General features: G+C 33.5%; 2 protein-coding genes and 1 long non-coding RNA gene across 3 annotated transcripts in view; 1 reads left to right on the forward strand and 2 right to left on the reverse strand.

Moving 5' to 3' along the window:
• Positions 1–2,236, reverse strand: part of LOC129953277 (polyamine-transporting ATPase 13A3) — a 39,207-nt gene extending 36,971 nt beyond the window's left edge. The window contains exon 1 of the mRNA XM_056066291.1: positions 2,028–2,236. Coding sequence (XP_055922266.1) covers positions 2,028–2,031 — 4 coding nt within the window. The 5' untranslated portion in view covers positions 2,032–2,236. The remainder of the gene's footprint in view (positions 1–2,027) is intronic.
• LOC129953279 (uncharacterized) lies at positions 2,064–2,557 on the forward strand. Its single transcript, XR_008782475.1, has 2 exons — positions 2,064–2,205; positions 2,287–2,557. It is a non-coding gene; the product is annotated as an uncharacterized LOC129953279 (long non-coding RNA).
• Positions 2,558–11,225: 8,668 nt separating this feature from the next.
• LOC129953245 (isoleucine--tRNA ligase, cytoplasmic) lies at positions 11,226–18,429 on the reverse strand. Its single transcript, XM_056066206.1, has 3 exons — positions 18,125–18,429; positions 16,810–18,061; positions 11,226–13,729 (listed from the first exon to the last, which is right to left on the reverse strand). Exons 1-3 carry the CDS (start codon positions 18,262–18,264, stop codon positions 11,417–11,419), a joined length of 3,705 nt encoding a protein of 1,234 aa, XP_055922181.1. The 5' UTR covers positions 18,265–18,429; the 3' UTR covers positions 11,226–11,416.
• Between the last annotated feature and the right edge of the window lie 96 nt (positions 18,430–18,525).

An 18,525-nucleotide genomic window follows, 5' to 3' on the forward strand; every position in this document is an offset into this window, starting at 1 on the left:
ACAGGTCATGCAAAAACATTTTTAAACAAAAATTAAAATATAGAAAACAATTATTCAGAAGGCAATAACGACTGTCTTGTAAGATTTGTTCATGCGTCCCATTCTGTTCAATCTTGATTGACTAATTATTTCTTTAGATTTTCGTAGTATTTAAATTCTTTCAAAATCCTATAAACTTTTTTCTTTTTTTGTTTTCAAAAATTGGCCAAAAACTATCTGTCACATTAAAATTGGATGATGTTGGTGGATAAAACATCAAGAAATGTATGTTTAGACGAGTACAAACGATTGCAGGAAGCCAACCAATTTTTTGATAGAAAGTCTTAATCTTGTTTTAGGGGCACCTGTCCAAATATGTGAGTTACATCGAAGGGTGAAAAATTTCTTGCACAGTGGGAGGAAGCCTAAGGACCTATCAGCGTTCTTGGTGATATATTGTGATCATTCCATTAGAGGTGATCTGAATTAAAAGACAAAACAGAACCCTAGGGGACAGCAGCATTTATTTTATGAGTAACAGATTTAAGACAATCCAATAAAATTTGTATTGAACGTTTCGAAAGGAAGCTATTAATCCAAAGTAGAAGAGATTCATCAATACAAAAAGCACACTTTCTTATCAAAACGATGTAAACATTTGTATCACTGTCCGTTAGGGTAAACTAGTGGATCACTAGTGGACCTATTGCTACGAAAACCATACTGCCGGTCATAAAAAAAGCTTTCATTCTTCGAGATATTTCTTAAGCTGACAAATTATCAGCGTTTCCATGACCTTGAAAGGAAGGGACGTGAGTGCTTTTGGACATATTAGTTAAAATGTTTTGCGAAAAATCTACCAATATTGGAGAATCTTCCAATAGAGCATATTAAGCTTGAGTTTTTGGATCCTAGTTCCCGCTGTCTATCTTATCACAAAAATCCTAGGTACTTTTATAAGTATAATAAAACGGCATAATGGCAAAATAATTTGAGGACACAAACGCTTTGTGACCCGTATTGCCCCGTTGGGCAGAGTAAAGTATAAAGCGTAATGAACACCTTTGTAAAACAATTAATTCCGAGGAATATATTTCACTGGTCGCGATGATGTTATAAAATAGCACGGACCTATAGAAATTTAAAGAGGAAAGCTCAAGCGTATGATACAACATAAAATGCCGTGGGTGAGTACTATATGTCATATCATTGTTATTTTTTTTTAGATTTTGAAAAATGTCCACCATGGAATCAGCGAAAACAAATAACTGTCAAAAATAAACACCCTACTTTGATCTCATTATGATTTAAATATGTTAGGAGCTGTTAGTTCGACCGTGGACCCTAAAAAAGGAAACTTTTTTTATCACAGTAAACGCTACACAGCCGCTATCTTCAAATAAATCGATTACAAAATTTAATCGAAGCAGTTAATTGTATTATAATAAACTCCCGTTTCTTTAATCTTGATTTAATTTGTAGCATTTGTTGGAAAAACAAGAAATCCCCAAAACGTTATTTTTGTTCGGCCTCTACGATCACCAAAGGCCTTAAGTAGCTAGTTAATTTTGATTGGCAAACATTTCTTCGTTTTTAATCAAAGTCAATCTGGAAATCATAATTTATTATTTTATATTTCACGAATGCCGTTTGTAGGCCCAATTTTTTGCCCTTTTGATCGAAACTCGATCAATATTTGAATAGGTAAACTAATGACTCAAGTGTCTAATAAAATTTTGTTGGGGGCCAACAGAAGGCAAATTGCATCGAAGCAGCAAATTTAGTTGAACGGTAATTTTTGTATAAATGCATTAAAGACCGTTCATATTATTTTCTTTTTTCATTTTATAATTAACTAGTTTTTGTTTTAAATTGGGAAACTGACAACTTCATAAATTAAGAATTAAAAACTAAATACATCTTACGTCTAACACAGCTAACTTTACTGTGACTATAGCTGTTTTAAGAATTAAATTTTTATTGTAAGACTTTAAATTAAAAGCTTGCTGACAACAACTTAAAATAATATATATGCATACTGAACTTACCCATGTTGCAATATAAAAGCTATAAACAGAAGTAGGTAGGTACCAGAGCAAGGAACTGCGCTTTTAATCTTGGTTTATAAAAGAAGAAGAGAATAGAGAAACAATTACACCAAAAACACGTTTTTGACAGTCAACATACGATAAGAACTTTTTCTTTTCAAAACAGCCAATTATAAGAGTTAATTTTTAGATCTCATCATCACGATCAATAATCACATTCTTAATATTAAAAATATTAAATAAAATTTACTTATTTCAGCATGATGATAACACTCAAACTCAACGCGACGCACTCACCAGGAGTTCTTTCGACACATAACTGGACATCTGTCTTAAATGAACAAAACTGAGAGTTAAAAATATTAAGCACATTAATTGTTGTCAAATATGTACCTACCTATATAAAAATGATATGGACAAAAGTGTAACGCTCCAATAATATAAGTTTGTAACTAATACTTTAATTGTACAATTTAACAAAATTATATTCGTTCTTTATTAAAAAGAGATTAAAAATAATCAAATTCAAATGAATCGAATGGTGGGATCGGGAGGGGATGATAACTGGGTTTTGTTCTTTTATTTTGATATACATGTTATTTTGATTTCTCTTTCTTAACATTTTGATTGACCGAATGAACGACAACGAAAAAAAAAAACAAAACAAAACAAAAGTAGAGGATAGCCGACAAAGGCAAAGACCGTCACAGTGCTGTTTTGAATTGAAATTTAAAATAAATATAAATACGCGTAATTTTTACGCAATGCACATTATACATATCTAAGGTTTATGTAGGTACCTTCCTACAAGTAAATAACTTTTCAAGGCTGTTATGTAACGTCATTTGCGTTAGGGTTCAATTTGTAGGTAATTTTAGTTTAAAGTGATATCAAATCGCCAGAGTTGGTTTGTGTTTAAAACTTATCATTAAGTTTTGCAATCGTAATTTTCAACCGTTGTAAGAAGGTAAGTTAGTTTAAAGCATTAATATTGTGTAGACGTAGGTTGATAGAGCCAGTAGTTGGCCACTTAACATTTTACTCGCGACACTTAGGAACTACATGGCAAGTAATGAATTCGTAAAAATATTCGAACACGAGATTTATTTTAATCAAACGGGAAATAGTACGATAACTCAGGCGACAAGATATTATAACGGATTTTTTAAGAACAGTTAAAAACAAGCATTTTTTACTGTGAGAAGGGGAGTCCATCTCCCACCGTTTAGGCAGAAGGGGCAATTTAAAAAAAATATTATTTAAAATGGAAATAAATTGTAAAAAAATAACGGTATTACTTCCTATTAAGCATTATACAGATTTTTAAGCCAACATTCTGTTCTATTAGCCAGTTTTTAAATCAAGTTAAAGCTATTTGTAGTTAAAAAAAAAATAACTTCAAACTCAAAATTTGGGTCCGATTTGTCAAATTGAAAATTTTGACATTTCTCGACGTTTCGAGGTCCCTATAGTCAAAATAAAAGATTTTGAGAAAGATGTATGTGCGTGCGTGTGTACGTACATTCGCGACGTTTTTTTCGTTGTCCATAGCTCACGAACTAGAAGAGATATCGACTCCAAATAAATGTTGTTATACAAATAATAGTGCAGAAAGATGCAGAGAGGGCTCTCAAGAAAATTGCGTGGGTGGTTTTTTACCATAGGTGAAAATTTTAGTTAACCATAAATATCTTACCAAGCAATGACGCTAGACACTTCTATTAAATTTAAAATTGTATATTGTAAAGTAGTACCAAACCATTTTTTTTTTTTTTTTGGAAAAAAAAATCCAATTAACTTTTGGTTTTATAAATCAGAAAAACTAAAAAAAAATGTGTCACCCCGAAATATTTACGAATAAAAATGATTTCATTTCAATAACAATTTTGTGCAACGAAAAATAACGTGGTAAAATTTTGAAAAAAATCGAATTGACATTTTTTTTAATAAAAACCTTAAAAAACATTACTCAAAGGTGGTAAAAATTGAATTTCGACTCAAATATCTTTGCAAAAATTTGAGATTATCGCTTTCAACTAATTTTAACTTAAAGGAAATATTGTTTCCAACATTCGGTAAAGTTTTGAGAAAAATCGAATTGACAGCTTTTTTTACAAAAAAATAAAAACCTTAACAAAAATATAACAAAAGTTGGTAAAAATTGATTTTCGATTTTTATCATTCAGTAAAATTTTCTCTAGAACTAGAAGACATAAAATCATCTAGTTTCCAGATTTTGATCAAAATCAAATAAGAACAATAAATTCTAAAAAAAAACAATACTAGATAATCTTAAAGTTTTGTAAAATTACACTTTAAAAATTTTATTTTCAAAAACTATGCATAGTACCCGTGGCATGATGGTTAGTGCGATGGACTTAGAGTGTCCGTATGGGACCATTAAGTTAGTTGTAAGTTTTGGATAATTAGGCTAGTTTTATGAATTTTTGTCTAGCTTTAAGATAGGGTTAAGAATAAATGAATAAAAATTAATTTAAAAAAGTGCGACGGACTGTCATGCGAGAGGTCTTGAGTTCGATCCCTCCCTATACCACCTAAAGTTTTTTTCATGCGTACTGCCTCTTGCGAGGAATTAACAAATTCTCCATGAGTAATTCTTGTCATGAAAAGTGCTTTTCCAAATTTGCAGTTCGGATTCGGCTTAAAAACTGCCCTTCCATCCCTGACAACAGTACTCGCACACAGGAATGGTTGAGAGTTGTCAGTCACTAGTCCCTAGTTCTCAAACGGACGGTTGCGCCACCCAATTTATTTATTTATTTATATGCATTGTTTTGACTTGATTTAAAAACAAGCTAATAGACAAAAGTGTTGGCTCTAACAAAATTTATAAAACTTAGTTGTAAGTATTACCAATATTTTTTAATTATTTTTTTCCATTTAATGTACATATTTTTTTAAATTGCCCCTACCACATAAACAGATATACCCCCCTCCCCCCGTAGTAAAAAATGCTTGTTTTTAACTGTTCTATACAAATCCGCCATTAAACTTTGTCGCCTGAATGATCGTACTCCCCGCATCAAACATGACATCACATCGAAATTCCGTCCGTTTGTCCACGTCCCTAAAGCGCAAAACCATTGGGTCGATTGATTTTAAGATTAAGATTTTGAGCCGATTCGTGCTAAGCATTTTTTAAATTTCAATGTGGGTCTAAGATTTCATAAAAAAACTAATTTATTTATTTATAAATTTATTGAACAATCATAATTTGAATATACATATCAACGTTTTACTATGTTTTATTAACTTTGGATATTTAAAGTGATAATTTATCTGTTAAAGATGCACAATACTAAAAATTCGGTTAGGTCATTTCGCCCAAAACCATATCGCCCAAGTTAAAAATGCTATAGAGCCTAAAACAATTTGGGTGTTGAGACTTTTTTTGACTTTTATTAAATTTCAAATGAAAAAGAAGCGTTCTGTTTCATGGCCTAGATATTAAAAATGTCATATCGCCAAAAAACGGCTCTATCGACCAAAAACTTTTTGAGAAGAAAATGCCACAAAGTCAAAAATCAAAGTCATATTACCCAAATACATTTTGAAATATCATAATACCCAAATAACTAATTGACATATCGCCCAAAAGATGTCATTACATTTGGGCGTTATTACTATATGTTTGTATATTTTTTGGCACTACAATATTTTGAGTTTTGTATGTTTGACTTAATTTCACTTTTAGAAAGCGTAATAAGGCTAATTTTTAAAATGAAATACAACGATGTGGTTTGTTTGCTCACAGTGCCAACACCTAGCAATATAGCGTTTAAGCAATGAAATATGTATGGGGGGCATGCTGCCCCCTGCAACCTCCTTGCTTGGGCTCACCATAGGATTTGAAGTAGGTGAAAAGCTTTTTTTTAAATCAAGATTTCTTAAAGGAACTTTGCATACGCCCAACTTTGCCCCTTTTGTTTTTGATTGCTCTAGAAGGGTTAACCCATGAGCAGTGTGTTTTGTTTTCGCATTCGTTGGTCGAAGCCAGTGAAGATATTTGTGAAGTTGGAGCATAGGCTACACAAAAATAATTCAAACGTTGCGAGCCTCTGGAGTAATATAGCTGCAGAAATGGAAAAACTATGTACTAACTGCTCAACAAAATGTTAATAAATAGAATTCTTTTCCACTTTTGTTTACAAGCAGCTGACTGTCAGAACTTTTCAATTGTTTTTGACAGCTGACAGAACTCACTTCAGCTGCGTACTAAAGATTTAAGTAAATTTTTTTCGAAATTGTAGAATATGCCTTAAAACTGTTTCTAACAGAGCTGGTAAATTCTTTATGAATAGCAGCTGTGTCTAACTTACATATGTATATGTTAAATTTAGACTCCAGTTCAAATAGACTTGGGTTTAAAATATCACTATGAATATGCCCCATATTGTTTTGTGTCTTACATTAAGGTATGTTTAAATGCAGAAACGCATTCAAATGTTTAAAATTATGGAGAATTACTAAAGCCGTGACTTTTTCATCTATAGTTTAAGGCTTACCTATTGGTTAAATAAACACATAAAAACATAGTCAATTTTCTAGTTGTGTTTTATAAAGCTAGTCAATCCGGAACTGTCATATTAATGACAAATACAAATATATAAAATTAGAAACATTGGTGTTTTCAGAACTTTAAATTGCTTTTCTTTCTTTTCAAATTCAATAAAACCAAATAGAAGATATAATATAATTGATTAATATTTGAATTTAAATACAGAAAGATTCATTCTGATTGCTGATTGTGAAACGTCAAAAAAATGTGTGCACTAACTTTGTAGCCAAAATTTATACACCACATTGGAGATGAAATTTCAACTACTTTTGTAGTTAGATTTAGCCAATAAGAATCCCTTGAATACGTAGCCACTAGTTTTGTGAATGAGACCATTGTCGACGATAAGGGAAAAGATGTAACGGTGAATAAAAAAAAATAATCTTGGTTCGATATGAGGGCCGCTGGCTGCAATAGATGCGGTTAAAACCTAGAGATTACCAGAAACGTGTTAGGTGTTATCCTCTTTTGCTATGTAGTTATCCAATATTAAGTAAATTTGTAATGAATATCTTTTGTAGAAAACCTTGCCGCTAAATGTTATTTTATTGAACCGTGTTTCTTATATTTTTCTTTTCTTTGTGCCATATTTTGCAGATCACGACATAACTCAAACTCCTCTAAGATATCTATATATTCTTTAATTGCGGTATCAATCGACATTTTTCTGGACAGCAAGTTTACATTACATTTTTTTTTGTTATGATTTACTTTTTCAGTTTTTCAATTTGCAAAAAAAGATCAAATATGACATTTGGCTATCGTAATAACGAATTAAACACAGCATTTTCTATGTTTAAAACTCTGGACTTGATTAGTTACAACTCAGCAAGAGAGAGTAGCAAACATCTATGAATATGCCCTATTGAATTCAGGAGACATCACGTAACTTTCATTATTAATTTGATTCTTGTTCTTGAAAAATAGGGGAAAAACGCGACAAAGGCAAACAAAGATGCTGTTTTTGTTTTAAAATATTCTTGTGTCACAATTCAAGAAGTAAAAAAAGTTGAGTTAAAAGATTTTTTTTTAATTTACAGTTAAAACAAACATAAATGAACCGAACACTATTTCGGTGTTTTGATATTTAAATGTGTCTTAAGTGGCCGTGAGATCGTTTCAAAAACGAATACAACAAGGTAATTTTCTGTTTTCAATGAACGAAAACAAGAAAAATATTTGTCTTTCATTACCAAAAAATACAAACATTCATTGTTCTGATTTAACATATTCGTAGCAAATTTATTGTCTATAAAATCAAATCAAAAAGGGATTAAATTTATTACGGAAAAAGGGGTCATGACCCACCTCCCTGGGAGATATTTTTTTAAATTTTCATAGAGATTCCCTTGAATTATAAACTTATCCTATAAATGAATATGAATTTAATTATTTATTTTGTATATAAGAAAATAAAATTTGTATTTTATTGCTTTAAACTTTCTTGCTAAAAGTACTACTTTTAACTGAGGACTGGACTACCAACATAACATGAATCAGAAATCCAGCCCTATTCCAATCGAGAAGCACAAATTCATTAACTCTTGACCAATGGAAAATCGAGGGGGGGGTCATATGGGCAATAAAGCTTATAGACTAAAATGTATAAGTTAAGTTTTCGTCTTAAGTTTTGTTAGTAATTCAACGATATTCACCAAAAATTAGTTTGGTGCCGAAACAACTAAAATCTTTATTTTCACACAATTTAGAATTTGGAAAAACTTAAGTTATGCTTTAAATTATTTTCATAAGATCCTTTCTGAGAGAAAGAGCAAGTATTCTTACTTGCTTAATGTGACGCTAAAGTCTGGACGGATCTGGGCCTCAACTTACATGCGTCTCCAGGCAACTCGGGCTAGTATTACATCTGAATTCTTTTCCAGGGAGATTACAACTTACTAATTTTACAAAATATCGGTTAAATAATTTTTTTTAATTCATAAATCATACACATGACCCTGACTTGAATTTTTTGATTTTTAATTCAATAACTTGCTCATGAAATATTTGTTTTTAATTCATAGGTTGCCTAATACACAAAATAATTTAATTAGTAAGTTAGTGACTTATGATTTAAAAACAATAAATTCATAAGCTATGATTTAAAATTACGAATTGAATTACAATTCACAAGTCAGCTGCAGACTTATGACTTTAAGATTTTTGTATTAAAAATTTCCCAACCTTGGCCGAAACAAAACTTAAAATAGTCGTGGGAGGCTGAGTTTGGAATGGTGTGTTCGAGAAGTCATGTTCCCCGCCTTAATCTTACCTTATGTTAAAGAGATACACACCTTAGCTTAGAATATCCTTATCCTTTCCTTTTTTGTGAGAGGGAGCCTGTTTAAAAATATTTCCTTTATTTTAATATTTAAAAATCCATCTGCAAAGAACGTTTGTTTAAAAAAAAAAATAAAATGTCATTTGATTTCTCAAAAAACCCTAATTTTTCAAATGTTTTTAGTATGCAGTTATTTTGATCTTAAAAATATACGTTTTACAATTCAATTTTAATATTTTTTTTATATAAAATAAAAACAATGACATTTTGTATCATCAAATATTATTAAGCCTGTGCAAAAAAAATATATTTTTTAGATGAAAAAAAAACAACAAAATATTTGCAAAAGTCGGGTAACTCGATATTATCAACCAATGTATACAAAGTATTATTACATATATTTTATTGAGATTACTATTTATTTTAAAACAATGAAAAGACGTTTATTTAGTCACCCAATTTCAGTTCTTTTGAATACAAGTTATTAAAAAAAAAAACAATTAGTTCATAAAACGTCAGTCCCTTGGCATGTCACAACCCCGAAAACCAACAATTAAGTGACTGTCTATTTAACATTATCATTGATTTGAGAAATCTTATAAATTTAATACAATCTGTGATGTATATAGTTCAATATATACTACAACTTTTATAGTGCAGTGTTCTCCATTTATTTAAAAAATAAGAAATTTTGTATTCAGTTTCATTCGTCAGTCCGCTGTGTGTTATTTAAATTAAAAATTCGAATCCCACTTTGAATTTTAATGTTGGTAATAGAGCTAGTTGAATAAGATGGCTGGGTCACGTAGAGCGCATGGAAACCAATGCTCCGGCCCGAAAAGTCTTCGAATCCACACCCACAGGACAGCGCAGTAGAGGAAGACCGCGGATCAGGTGGAAAGTGACCTCAATCAACTTGGAGCGCGAAACTGGAGACATCTAGCTAGGGACCGAGCTAGATGGAGAAGTTTGTTGGGTGAAGCCCTAGTTCACATAGGACTGTAGCGCCACCTTAAGTAAGTAAGTAAGTAATAAAGTTAGTTGAGGTTTGCACAATTTGACGGCCATCATAACTGTACCAGAGTTTGGGTTTATGTTTGTTGTCTTTACACTTGCTAAGCCAGTCAACACGTCAGTCCAATGGTGAGTCGTTATTCTTTTGTTAATCTAAAGTTTATTCTTATTTATACTTAATAGAATTTGATTTGCTAAAAAATAGTTTATTGATAATCAAAAAAAAACACTAGTCCTGATTATAATCTCAAATTTCGTATATTTCGTCAGTCCTATGGCGTCAGTCATTTGTGAGGTATATTGTTACTGTTCTTCATTTCATGATCATTAGTACTTTTAAGATGAATATTGTTAGTATTTGTTTATATTGTTTGTTGATTATTTAGAAATATTTAGTAAAACTAAGAGAATAACTTTACGTTCAATGTCAAAAGTCTGTTTTGAAAACTGATATAGTATTTTCTCCCAGTATAACAAATTAATAATTATTTTTATTAATTTGTTAACTAAGTGATTTTAAGTGGTTAGTATTAAAACCTATGAGATTTTTACTAATTTGTATCAAATTTTTTTGAAAGTACTATTATACTTTCAAAACTGTGTATAACATGTATCAGTACGATGTTACCTCGTCAGTCCCTTGGCAGTCAAACTCTGAAATATTTGAATATCTTAATGTACTCAAAAAAGTGACTGGCTCGATTGGGAACAATATATTAATTTGATTAGCTATCATATACACCCGAATTTGTAGAAATTTTATTTAATAACTACCGTAAACAAAATATCTTTAAAAATTACTCAACTTTTGTATAATCACCCATTTGTATTTTTAGTTTAAAAAAAAGGACAACGCGAATCAACTTGAATCTCAATTTTCAAATTTGAAGTCAATCTACCCAATGGTTTGGGCTGTAGGGGCGTAGACAGACAGCCAGACGGACGGAATCGGGGAACACACTTTTTACTACATTTCTACCATCGTGATCTTAGTTAAAATCTCGAGTTCAAAATTTTTAACGAATTCAAAACTTGCCATATATTTAGTTCCTATATTTATGTCGCAAGTGAAAATATAATGGGATACAATTTAAAAACAGCACTGGAATATGTTTTCCAAACATTTTGGTGTTTAGAATTTTCCAATATCACTGATAGTTCTGCAAAAAAAGTTCTCTAAAACAAAAGAAATCGGGTGGATCGGTCTTAAGCTTCATTTCGGTTTCAGTAAACATGCTGTAGTCTTACCTTTTATCTTCATTACTTATTTTAAAATAAACCGCCGATTATGGATTTTGAATAAATGGATTCGTAGTCAAGTGCGTTCATTAATGAAAACAGTTTTTATTTAATAACTGTTAACCTCATGGCTTTAATTTATAATTAGAACTATGAGGAAAACATTTATTTACTAATCATTTATTTAATTTATAATTGAAAAGATGTGAAAACTATCTATGTACTAATCAGTTGAATTCATGGTTTAATTTTTAATTGAAAAGATTTGGAAACTATCTATTTACTTGTAAGTTGAATTCTTTTGTGGTCTGCATTAGGATAGATAACTTTAAGTAGATCCTGCTGATTGCAAAGTTTATTACTGCTAGGATTTTCATCGAGGAGAGTGTATTTTTTTCCTTCAAATTCGCAATTAACAAATTTCGAGAATGGCAGAGCAGAGCTTACACAACTGACTCCACCTTCCAAGATGTCAACTTTAGTTTTCCTCGAAACGACCAATGTGGAACCTTTTGGTAAATCATTTAATGAAGTGATAAGTTTTCCATTGAGAAGGAGGACGTAGTCAATGCCATAAAGTCCAAATATGATATCAATTTCGTTTTGCAACTCTTCAAGAGTTATAAATTTACCATTGGGCTTCTGCATAATTATAGTTGCCTTACGAGAGTTCTCGAAACGTGGTGTTACCGAATCACCCAAATGAATATTTATCCAGGGTGCTGCTGGTAGTATAGCTTCATGGGCTGAATAAATGGATATCTCCATCTGAACACCTTTCAAATCGAAGCACTCAGATGCAATAAGTTGCCTATTAGCAATAATCGATTCTGTATATGGCATAAACTTGGACTTGACTGTCGTTTGAATTGTCTCAGAGTATTTTGTAGCTATTTTAGCTATTTGATGATCATTTTGATTGAATTTATAAAATATCAACACTTGATCGGTTGGAATAAGTTGGGATTTCTTTTTCAACTTTTGTATGCGGTTTATAATCTCTCTGGTAAGGCCTTCTTCCAAAAGCTCTTCGCTTGGTGTCATGTCTAATAGAACAAGTACATCATTATCACTGTGAGCTTCAAAGTTCGTACCAACTTGAGATTCGATGCACAAAATTATACGCACTTCGGAGAGCTCAATTTCATGATTCATGATCTTAAATTTGCCGTTAGCTAAATGCTCTTGAATTTCATTGTTAGTCAGTTGCTTGATTGCGGACATAACAGCCTTAAAGTCACCTTTCAAACGTTGACCAAGCGTCTTATGATCCGGTTCGGCACGCAACGTAATACCATATTTTTCTTTATCTGAGCTTAGAGTTAATTTACGAACATTAAGTTCGCTTTTAACGTAATCCTGAAGATTCTCAATATCTTTAAGATAATTTTCATCTTTGTGAATGACGATTATCTCCGAGACTGGATATTTTACTGGCAACAAACGACGGTCACGCATAACTCGTCCCAGCTCAACAACACTCTGCATCCGTGAAACACCCACTTCTATATCATGTTTTATAAATGCACTATTTACCTGTGGTATCATTTGGAAATGAACCGAACCATCTAACTTCTTAGGTAGAAGCATATTCAATCGTTGAAACATGTACTCAGCCAAGAATGGTGTAAACGGTGCCATTACTATAACCATTGAAAAGAGTACTTCGAAAAGTGTATCCAACGATTGAATACACAGCTCAACTCCTTGCTCGCCTTTGATGCGACGTCGATTCAAACGAACGTACCAATTAGTGAGTTGATCTATAAATTTCGTAAGGCGCGGTACAACTGTATACAGACGGTAGGATTTCATTTCTTGTGTAAAGAATTCTACGAGTGTTTCTTTGAATGAAAGTATCCAATCGTTAAGGACATTTCTCTTTTCCAGGTTTTCAGCTAGCCGAGATGCATCAAACACATACTGCATCTTTTCTTCTTTTTCCAAACGGCCTACGTTCTGTAGAAGGAATCTATATGCATTGTACCATGGGAGAAAGACGTCTTTAATGACATCACGAACACCTTCTTCTTTGAAGCGTAGATTTTCGGCTCTCACTACTGGCGAATTAATAAGATAAAGTCTCAATGCATCAGCTCCATATTTCTTTACAACATCCATTGGATCCGGATAATTCTTCTTGCGTTTTGACATTTTCTGCCCATCAGATGCTAGTACCAATCCATTAGCAATCAGATTCTTAAATGGAGGCTTATTGAAAAGTGCTGTCGAAATGACCAATAAAGTATAAAACCATCCTCGCGTCTGATCGATTCCCTCGGCGATAAAATCAGCAGGGAAATTATTCATAAAATCCTTTTCATTTTCAAATGGAAAATGCTGCTGAGCAAATGGCATAGAGCCCGATTCAAACCAGCAATCAAATACTGGAGCAATACGTCGTAATGGTGGGTTTCCGGGAATTGCTGATGGGATTTCAATGTGATCGATATTTTCTCTATGAAGATCGGTGACTTTTTGTCCAGATAATTCTTCAAGTTGCTTTATACTTCCAATACAGACGACTTCATTTCCATCAGCTGACATCCAAATTGGCATAGGGGTTCCCCAATATCGATTGCGACTGACCTAGAAAATTAAATATTTTGATATCATATTTATAAAGGTTGGTTAATGTCTTGAATAAAAATTTGATGTGAATAAATGCTTAAAATATCTTTAGTCCTAGGATTCCATAAGGTTGCAAATTGTTTTGAGACATTTTTGAGTCACAAAGAAACTTAAATGAAAATCGATTGCTATCAAAATTGAAATGGAACAACAAAAACGTGTGTTCGTGATATCAATGAATTCAAAAGAGAAGGTAATCTTTGGTAAATTTAAAAGAATTTAAATCAAATAAAGCTCAGATAAAGGTTCCGTGCGAGTGCTCCAAAAAAACGCAGTATCAGAATTTATAGAGGAACTCACGTAATCAATTATTTGAGTTAAAAGTCTTTTATAAATAAATGTATGATTATTTTTATAAAAATCTTTTTGCATGGAGTAAAGCTCAAGCTGGATTCTATCTATCTTTGTACTTAAACATATTTTATAAATTATTTTTGTGTTTTTGGGTGGACTTTAAGGCAGTTTTTGAATCTATAGACACGGATAACGGTCTTATCACTGTTAAAGAATCAGTTCCCACGTGTCTGAAAATCCAAAGACCTGAAAAACACAGACACGTAGTTAGGACAGCGCAAATAGATCCAGAAAATGCCATCTTTGGCGATGATTTTTCATAATTGAAGATCCAAAGGAAAAAGTGGAGCCACACAAGATGAATGTTAGCATTTGCCCCACCCACGAACTGGAAAACAGAGCCCTAATAAATCACTTTTACCTTCGCAATGAAATGACACAATGGCGATCTGAAAATCGCGGTTTCGTGCGGTTCAATGACGATTCCTTGGCATATGCCATAATCGCCAAGCAAACGGGACCAAGTCCCTTATTAGTGACGAAGATCGAGCTTCAGCTCATCTTCAACTCAATAAAAAACAAATAGTCTGCAGGTATCGATGGTGTATCCAACGTTATGCTAAGACAGTGCATTGGAAGACCGCTATGGTCAATCCTCTCCCGAAAAAGGGAGAGGTCAACTCGAACCCGTCAAATCTTCGGTCGATAAGTCTTCTTCTGAGCATGACAAAAGTTTTCGAGGAGATCATCAATAGGGCCCTGACTAAGTAGGCTGCGGACAACAAAATAATTCCGGATAAACAGTTCGGGTTCAAGGCGGGTCATGACACAATTCATGCTCCGTCTAAACTCGTTTCTGATATCCAATGGAATGAATCAAAACAACAATGCACAGGTGCTGTTCTGGTTGATTAACTTGAAAATGCCTTTAGAGATCTTTACCTAAAACTGAGCAGGCTTGGTTTAAGCAAGCCATTGTTGTATATACTTTATGATATGCTTAACGGTAGAAACTTTGTTGTCAAAAGTGGCAATGTAACTTCTACCACAACATTCCTAATCAAAAATGGTCTTCAACAGGGAGCGGTGAATTCGCCGATTCTCTTCAGCATTTACACCAGCGATCTTATAGGTATTCTAACAAAGGCAATTGCGTATACCGACGATATAATTGCCCACAGAACGGCCCGAAAGGCTGAGGTTATTAGCATTTTCGTATAGCGTGATTTCGATAAGATTCAGGAAGTCGGAGACAATTCTGTTCCGGACTCTGTTGGCTAGGGCCACGAGGGATACGTGTAAGAATTGGCGCAAGATGGTCATCGATGATCTTCACGGGCGGAGATTAACATGCAAAAGTTTGGTTCAACGTTGCCCCTTCCCAGATGGAGAAGTTTCGGGTGTTCGAGCAGCAGTGTATCCGAACGAAGAGTTTTTTGAGAGTGCACGCTTGAGCGGCTTCATTTCACCAGAAGCATTCCTCTTCTTAGATAGATGCGGTCTGGTACAGGATAGATTGGCAGTTCCGCTAATCTACCACGTTATACGACGAACCGTGGATCGACTCCTGTACAATCGGGACGTCATGGCACAACACGGAGCAGAGCTCCTTTGGTTCAGTAGGGCTGTGTCCAAACGGGACCGAACTGATCGGCTGAAGCCGGAGAACCAGTTTTGTTAGCTTCAATCGGCACTTGATAGTGGGTAGTCGGCATGGGGTTTAAGCCTTGGCCAGATTTAAATTTAATATCAAGGACTTTATTATAAGTAGTTTTTAATTAAAAATAAAAAGATACTGAAACTATTTTTTTTATTTTGTAATAAATAAATAAAATTGAATTATAGGAAAATATATTTTAAGGCAAAGGCACTAGAATTAAGTATTATTGCTGAACTTAGAGTGTCCGTATGGGACCAGTAAGTTAGATATAGGTTATGGTTAACTAGGCTAGTCTTATTAATGTTTGTCTAGCGTTAAGATAGGTTTAAGATTGAATTAATAAAAATGAATTTAAAAAAAATTGGTTCCCATCGATCATCGAAATTAAGCATCAGTGAGCGCGGTTAGTAGACAGATGGGGGGCATTTCGAAACCTACCGCATGCTGTTATCATGTATTTTTTCTGTCTGTTGTTCTTTCTCTTCTGTCCTTCTGTCACGTATTAATGTTTAGTGTTGTTATCACAATATATTGTCCATTCGTTCAAGGTCATGTGCTCTACTCTGTACATTATGTGCTATTAATATGTAATGTAATGACAGACCTGTGACTATCGTCACAAACAGTCCAGGTCTAGACGTTGAAAGTTCTACTCGTACCACTGTTTGGGAGATTTTCGGACTGGTGTTAATGTTAACCAAATAAACATTAATAAGTCAAACAAAAAAGGTGTTCCGAAAAGGAAGCGGAGGATACGCTTATAATGAAAGATTGGATTAGGAAAAAGAAGGAACTCCAAAATGTGAAGAAATGTGCTTATTTTTATAAATTTCAGTTTCTCATTTTTATATTACTAAAATATGATTAAGTAATTTTTTCTATTTTTAGACTTATTATTATTTCAAACAAAGACCCAAAACCAAAAAAAATATCAGTTATACTTTTAGCTCGTTTTTACAACATAATTAACTTATGAACATTTACTAATAAGATTAAATAAGTGTTTTAGAATCATTTAATCTTAAGTCGAACTTTTGTGAAATTTTCTCATCAATTCATAGTTATATTTCTACTTAATACTTACCGCCCAATCACGAGCATCTTTTAGCCAATTTCCGAAGCGTTTTTCCTTGACGAAATCAGGAACCCAATAAGTTTTCGAACTACATGCTTGTAGCTTGGTCATCATGTGCTCAACACGAATAAACCAACTTGGAACGGCTTTATAGATAAGAGGAGTATCAGACCGCCAACAAAATGGATAGCTATGCTTTACTTGACTCGCCGCTACCAAATTCCCAGATTCTCTCAGCTTAGCTATGATATGCTTGTCAGCATCTTTGACATATTGTCCAACGAAGTCTGAAACCACTTCAGTAAATTTTCCAGAATCATCGACTGGGCAAATTACCGGACTGGTCTTTGTTATAAGGCCACCAATCAAGCAAACCCGATAATCGTCTTCACCAAAGTATGGTGCATTGTGTACAATCCCAGTACCCGAGTCCTCAGTGACATAATCATCGATTAGAACTCTAAAGGCATTGACAGTTGCTCCACGTTCTTTGAAGTAGGGAAACAATGGCTTGTACTTCAAGCCAGCGCATGCAGAGCCTTTAAATTTCTCCACTATCGAATATTCCTCTTGTGTTTTGAACACATATTCAAGTCTAGATTCAGCTAGAATGTAGTGTCTCTTCGATTTGATGTCTTCAACTTTGACGTAATCCATGTTAGCATTCATACAAATTGCAAAGTTCGATGGCAACGTCCAAGGAGTTGTTGTCCAGATCAAAAAGTAAGTGTTCGGCGTGTTTTCAAGTTCCAATGCCACTGTTACACACGGGTCAACAACATCCTTGTAATTTTGACCAGATTCGAAATTCGAAAGGGGTGTTGTGCAAGCAGTTGAATAGGGCATCACTTTCACACCCTGATAAACAAGGCCCTTTTGGAAGAGCTCATTGAATACCCACCAAATGGTTTCCATGTACCATGGATAGAGCGTTTTGTAGTCGTTTTTGAAATCAATCCAACGTCCCATTCTCGTGACAACTTCTTCCCAGTTATTTGCATATCTCATCACTATTTTTCGACATTCATTGTTGTAAGCTGCAATCCCTATTTTCTCGACATCTTGTGGACCATGGATGCCCAGATCTTTATCGATTTCAAACTCAACTGGTAGACCATGGCAATCCCAGCCAAATCTACGATCAACATGGTAGCCTTGCTGGTATGCGTATCTGGTGACAATGTCTTTGATTGTACCGGCTAGTATGTGGCCGTAGTGAGGTAGGCCGGTGGCAAAGGGTGGGCCATCATAAAATGTGTATCTGATGCAGTAGGTTACTTAAGAATCCGCACAAAACATTATTCTATTTCATATGGGAACTTACCTAGGTCGTCCTTTCGACAATTGCATGCAACGTTCGAAAATATTATTCTCGCACCAATATTGCAACACTCGTTGTTCCTCCAATGGAAACGATATTGTTTCCGCCACCCGGTTAATGTCTTCTTTGGCTATATTCTCCATGATGGTAGTGATGCCTTTTTCTTTCTGTTCCTAAGTTGTTTCCAAATAAAATTATGCTAAGCACACAAGATTCATTTGAGTGACAAAATGACACAAATAGTACTTTAAAGACGAAATGTACACGAGGCAAATGTAAAATGTCAATGTGTTGTGATCTGTGACTACCAAAGATATTTAATTATAAAGAGAGTAAACTTCTATCGTCATTTTAGTTTGCCCAAAGATTATGTTCGAATGGAGTGACTTTGAGTTTGCCCACAA

The sequence above is a fragment of the Eupeodes corollae genome, chromosome X, assembly GCF_945859685.1.
Source record: "Eupeodes corollae chromosome X, idEupCoro1.1, whole genome shotgun sequence".
NCBI classification, from domain to species: Eukaryota; Metazoa; Arthropoda; class Insecta; order Diptera; family Syrphidae; genus Eupeodes; species Eupeodes corollae.